The sequence below is a fragment of the Colobus angolensis genome, unplaced genomic scaffold (genome assembly GCF_000951035.1).
Source record: "Colobus angolensis palliatus isolate OR3802 unplaced genomic scaffold, Cang.pa_1.0 Scaffold84, whole genome shotgun sequence".
Taxonomy (NCBI): domain Eukaryota; kingdom Metazoa; phylum Chordata; class Mammalia; order Primates; family Cercopithecidae; genus Colobus; species Colobus angolensis.
In genome coordinates this window covers 202,543-208,393 of record NW_012122265.1, presented here as the reverse complement: position 1 = coordinate 208,393, position 5,851 = coordinate 202,543, and the positions used below count along the sequence as shown (strand labels likewise).

Here is a 5,851-nt window from a genome sequence, read left to right as displayed (position 1 = left end):
CTCCTGGACGGGGCCGCCTCCGTGGGCTCCAGGCTGTCGAGCAGCTCCCCTTCGTCCTCGTCGTCCAGGAAGTCTGCGGGAAACGCGGGTCAGAAGCTCCCTGCGCAGGTGGGTAAGGGCTGGGGGCGCTGCGGACACTCACCGTCCGGGTTGAGGAAGAGGAAGGCTCGGCGCTGCACCTCCTCTTCTTCATCCTCGTCGTCCCCCTCCTCCTTGTCCATCTTCATGTACTTATAGAACCCAAACCTGGGGCGGAGCGGAAGCATCAGAGCCGAGTCCCGCCCTGCCCGCCCCCACCCGCATTTTCCAGCCGGGCTGCGAGCCCACCTCTCCAGGTACAGCGGAGACTCGCGGTAGAAGCACTTGTTGTCCGTCTCCATGTGGGTGAGGCGGGTGTAGTCGTTGGGATAAACGAAGGACAGGTACACCTGCGGGGCGGGGAGTAGGCGGGCTCAGGGCTCAGGGCGGGGACCTCCCGGGGTGGCCTCCCAAGGGGCTGGAGAAGGCTCCGTGGAGTCCCGGACGGGAGACCGGGTCTCCAGCTGCACTCACAAATTGCAGTCCCTGGTATCTGGCGATGGGGAAGTCCTTGACCACGTAGGTGGGGGCGTAGGCACAGGGCTCCAGCACGTTCTCCAGGCTCGAGGATTCCATGCGCGGAGCTGCAGGAGGTGCGGTCATAGGGCGGCTGGGGCAGGCACCCCCGCCCTCGCCCCCGCGCGGGCCCCCTCTCACTGAGAAAAAAGGTATCCCTGGGATCTGGCCGCAGCATGTCTGCGCTGGTGTCCTCCTGCGGCAGGCGCCCCCCCACGTGGCTGGCTGGAGACTGGGGGACGTGGGCCACGTGGTCCATCTTCAGGGCTGACTCATCTGGGGGAAGAGGGGTTCCAAGGAGTGCTCAGACTCCTCCATTCTTCCCGCTCACACCCAGGGCCCATCCCAAGGAGCCCCACATCCCCAGAGGCGCCCGCGCACCTGTGTACAGGGAGATGTGAGCAGAGCTGATGACCTCGAACTTCAGGCCGGGCAGGAAAGCTCGCCACTGCGGGGCAGAGAGGGTGGGTGTCAGGGGAAGGGCCCTGGCTGGGTCCAGGGAAGAAAGGGTCTACCCTGGCTCAGGGCCAGGGGACTAGGAGGACCAATCCCTTAAAGGATGCAGGAGGGGAGATGGTAGAGGGGTCTAGGGGTTCCAAGAAGGGGCAGCAGGGAAGCTGGGGAAGGAAACCCAGAAAGCTGAGGGGCCCTGGGAGCAGGGCTAGACCTCCCCATGCTCCCTTCCTCACCTTTCCTACTCCCTCCCTTCCTCCCTCCCTCCCTGAGGGCCCCCTCCTTTCGTCCCTCCCTCCCTCCCTGAGGCCCCCCTCCCATCCTCCCTCCCTCCCTGAGGTCCGCTCCCCCGCCCGCCTCAGGTTATGATTTCCAACCCTGCCCATTCCCAGTGAGGTCACTGCTGGCCCTCTAAGGGCCAGGCTGGATGCCCCCTCCACTCTACCCCCACCACCAAGTTGGGGCTCCAGGGGTTGCCTCAGGCCCCTTCTGTTCCCACCTCATCCTGGGGCCTCCACAGACCACTTCAAACCCCTGTCTCCAGCCTGGGCCCTCTGCCCAGCTGAGCTGGGGTGAAACGCACCCTCCACACACCAGACACAGGCACCATGGAGCAGCCCGTAACACCCACCAGGCTCCAGGCCCTCTGCCTTGCTGTGTAACCCCTTTCCGCTTCCCCCATCCATCCCCACAGCCACCTCCCTAGGTTCGAGGACCAAAGGCCACAGTGAAACCCTTCCCCCAGGCTCTCTCCACTCTGTGGCCAGGGGTTTTTTCCTGGAATGCAAATCCCATGGCCTCATTCTCAGGACAAAGCCCTGTCTGTCCAGAGTGGTGCTCAGGCTCCGCCTGATCTGGCCAGCAGACCCTTCCTAGTCTCGAAGACCCACTTCCTCTGCTGGGTCTGTTCCTTCGCTGCACTTGTGGTCTAGAATTCACCCACCATACGCCCCACCCCAAATTATCTGCCCCCCACATCTCCCTACTGAATGTCTCCATTCTTTCAAGACTCTATTCAAAGGCGACTCCTAGTGAAGCCTCACTGAGCCCCGCAAGAGGGCAGAGCAGACCCTCCTGACCTCAGGCCCATGGCCCTGACCAACTGCTTTGTCAGCTTTGGGATGGGGACCCCACTGCAGTTGTCCTGAAGGGAGGCAGTGGAAGTGGAATCTCCAGAAACTCCCGGGGGTGGGGGGCACTCACACCCACTTCCACGTGGTCCGAGCCGCGGTCGTCCTGCTTGTGCAGCAACTCAAAGTAGTACCTCCGGGAGGCCATGAGCCTGGGGACACGAGGAGCAAGGGTTGGGCCCCGCCATGCGCAGTGGAGCCAGGGAAGGGGGCAGGTGGTGCCCACACCCCTCAGGGCTGGCCCTCAGGAGGATGGCAGCTGGGCTGGGCGGGTGCTTGTGCAGAGTGTGTGCAAGCGCGCACAGGGTAAGGAAATAGCATGTAGCCCCCTCCCACGAATACACAAGTGCATGCACATGCACCCCACAGTCACTCACCGCCTGGGCTTGGACACCTGGGAGCTGAACTTAGTGAATTCTCCAGGCGCTGTCCACTCGGTGCCAGTCTGGGGGGTGATAGAGCAGGGGCAGTGGGGGGGGGGTTCACTCTCTCCCTGGGGACACCAAAGCCATCGGGTCCTCATTCCCAAGAGGCTGGTGGGGACAGGTGACTGAGCTGCAGGAGGCCTGGGGAGACACCAGGGCTGGGGTGGGGGTACCTTGCCCACGAAGGCCACAAGCTGAGCAGCAGCGGGGCTCTCGTCCAGACTCAGCCAGAACTCCGAGTTGTCATCTGAGGCCACAGAAAACTGGACGTCTCCTAGTCCACAAGACTAGGCTCAGGGGGGTGGAGCCTCATGACACCCCTCCCCCAGGGCACCCTCACCCCCATACCGTCCCTCGCTGGGTGGATGAAACCAAAAATACGGAGTCCATAGTTCTTCCACTTGGGGGACACGGCCAACTTCTTCACGGTGGTGCGAGTCTGAGGGGGCAGTGACTGTTGCTGTCAAAGTCCCCTGCGTGCCCTGCCCGCCCTGCACCCCCCAACCCTGGCACTCACATGAGGGAACAGCGGGAAGTGCAGGTTCCTCCTCAGGTGGCCCACGGCGCCCCCACACCAGTCCTCAAACACGTGCAGGTTCACCTGCCCCTTGTACTGGGGATGGGGGGGCCTTACCTTCTGCACGGCCCACCGCCCCCCCAGCCCCGCCCTGCCTCCCAGCCCGTTACGGGCCGAGCCAGCTCACCTCCTCCCGCCATGGGGGTGTCTGATGGGTGAAGTTCAGTGGCAGCTTCCCAGCCCCCGCAGGAAACAGCATATCTAGATCCCGACCTTCAGGCTGCAGGAGAGAAAAGGCAGCGGGGTCAGGGCTGGAAGGGCAGGGAGGAGGTCACACACGCCTAGGCAGACCTTCACAAAGACCCCTTCCAACCTGCAGCCACGCAGCCCTAAATGCCTGCGAGCCCACAGCCACGCAAACCCTGACCCATGGCCCCGGCACATACACTCAGACCCCCTGGTCACTCTCGCCCAAGCAGATGCCCTGCCACCCCACATACTGACTGGCTGGTGCATTCATGCACCTGCTGCAGCCCCCAGACGCAGAGCTCCAGACAGGATGCCTGGTGCTGCAGCTCACGCTGACAAGCCATGCCATGCTCCCCACCCACACGTCCTGTGTCTCATGCCCCCCTGCTGTGTCCTCCGGAAGGGACAGATTCTCAAGACACCAACGCACAAGTGGCTTTGGGGCTTTGGGGTCTCGCCTCGTGCACACGCGTTCTCCCCAGGCCCTGCTCACCGCCTGCTCCTCTTCACGGCTCTCACTGGAGTCCTCAGCCCTCTGTGTGGATGGCGCAGCATGGACCCCCCGGCCATCGGTCACACTGGTCAGCTTCTCACCATCTGCAGGTGGCACGTGAGGCCTGTCTCGGGCCCAGGCTCTCTCCAAGGCCATCCTGCCTGCTGCTGGGGTCAGCTGGGCTAGGGACCCATCCTGCCTACTGCTGGGGTCAGCCAGGCTGGGGACCCACATGGCCAGAGCAGGGCAAGGAGGCTGTGGTGTCTCTTGCTAAAGCCAAACCTCTCCTTCTCATCTGCTTCCTCTACCACCAGATGCCCCCCCCCACAGCGAGGCAACTTCTTCCACACTCCACCTCTGGTGCGGCAGCCCGGGCTGAGCCTTCCAGCAGGCTATTCCCAACCTCCAGCAGGTGTGAGGGAGGAAAGCCGGGTGTGCCAGCTGGTGTGTACAGGCACCCACATGCACCCCCATCTGGCCATTCTTGTTCAGTGGCTCTGCCTCCAGGAAGACCCCAGGACTGCCCTGTGCCCTCAGCACTTTCTCTGTGTGCTGGTGTGTTCCATGTCTGCCTCCCTTACCAGAACTGAGAACTCAGGGTTAGTGCCAGGGACTGTAGTCAGGAAAGCCAGCACTGCCTCTCCTGAAGGATTTGAGCCCTCAAAGTCTGGACCGAGGGACAAGCATGGATGCTGAAGCCCAGGTGTGGCCCTGGATTGAGTGTCCCTGGGTAGGAGGACCAGGAGGGGCAGAACTGGGGTGAAGTGAAGCATCCCTTCAGATGCCCAGGTCCCAGGGCGTGGAACCCCCTGGGGCCGCAGTGAGGATGTCTAGGTCCTCAGCTTAGGGAGGTCCAGGAAGTGGAGAGGGCTGGGACGCAGAGCTGGCCTGCCCAGGCTTGTGGGGAGGCAGTAGAGATGTCCACAGGCAGACCTGGGAAGGCTCCCCCGACAGAACAGTCTGCTCACTCCCCATCTCCCTGGGCAGCTGTTGAGCTCCTCTTGTCCTGGCCCTGGCCTCAAGGTAGCAAGTGGTACAGGTGCCCTGGGGCGGAGCTCGCTTAGCCTCAAGGGGTCCTTGGAAGGGGATTCCTATGCCTCTGCTGGCTCCAGGTTGGGCTTAGATCCCTCCGCTGCTCAGAAAACTACAGAGGTTCCTGCGGAGGGGGCTGGTTTTGTTCTGTGTCATTGGGTCCCTGTGGATCCTGCCCTGTCTGCTAAGAGCTGGGGTGGAGCTTCTTTTAGGGATTCAGCAGTATCAGGGGTCTCCTGAGGGTGTGACAGCTGCGAGGTATGTGGGTTGGGAGAAGCCTCAGACCGTTGGCCTGTGTGGGTCCCAGCCTCCCAGCGCACGAAGAGAAGACAGAGGAGCTTTGGCAGGTGGAGTGGCCCAGGTGTCCCCCGCCAGTATCATTGTTCTGCCTCCTCAGGACACCCGGCTCCCTGGAGAAGGCTCAGAGGCAGCCAGGTGGGGTCTCTCCTGGTCTGGGCATGGCACTAACCTCCCTCCTCCTCAGGTGGGGGCATTTTGCCCTTCCTTCTCCCCCCACCCCACCCCAGGCTTTCATCTGCGCCTTCCTGTCTGGAATGCTCTTTGCACAAAAGGTGTGTGTCAAAGATCACCATCTCCAGGAGGCCCTACCCCGGCTGGCTCGCCATGACCCGATCTGCTTTGTTTGTGGGTTGGGGTTGGGAGAGTTTACGCCAGGCTTCCCAAGCTGGGCCCCATCCCCACGCATGGACCCCCACAACACTGGCACAGTTGACCGAGGGCGCCCCCGCCGGGAAGCGTCCCAGCTGCACCGGCCACCTCGCCAAGCCCGGGCCCGGGTCCCCAGCACACGGGGAAACTGAGGCCCTGCTAAGCGGGCAGGGGATGGAGGCGAGGCCTGAGAAGGCCTCTCGGAAGGCTCAGCAGGGTCTGGGGCAGAGAATTCCCCGGGAGCCAACCGTCAGCCGCTCACTACCAGATCCAGGCCAGATCCCAGAGT

General features: G+C 63.1%; 1 protein-coding gene across 1 annotated transcript in view; it reads right to left on the bottom strand.

Annotated features, from left to right (window-relative positions):
• Positions 1-4,017, bottom strand: part of B4GALNT4 (beta-1,4-N-acetyl-galactosaminyl transferase 4) — an 18,165-nt gene extending 14,148 nt beyond the window's left edge. Inside the window, exons 1-13 of the mRNA XM_011930134.1 lie at positions 3,862-4,017; positions 3,307-3,399; positions 3,120-3,215; positions 2,951-3,041; positions 2,776-2,876; positions 2,555-2,622; positions 2,251-2,329; positions 976-1,042; positions 736-870; positions 553-662; positions 328-428; positions 143-246; positions 10-73 (exon numbers count right to left, since the gene is read on the bottom strand). Of these exons, the coding sequence (XP_011785524.1) occupies positions 10-73; positions 143-246; positions 328-428; positions 553-662; positions 736-870; positions 976-1,042; positions 2,251-2,329; positions 2,555-2,622; positions 2,776-2,876; positions 2,951-3,041; positions 3,120-3,215; positions 3,307-3,399; positions 3,862-4,017 (1,265 nt within the window). The remainder of the gene's footprint in view (positions 1-9; positions 74-142; positions 247-327; positions 429-552; positions 663-735; positions 871-975; positions 1,043-2,250; positions 2,330-2,554; positions 2,623-2,775; positions 2,877-2,950; positions 3,042-3,119; positions 3,216-3,306; positions 3,400-3,861) is intronic.
• Positions 4,018-5,851: the final 1,834 nt, after the last annotated feature.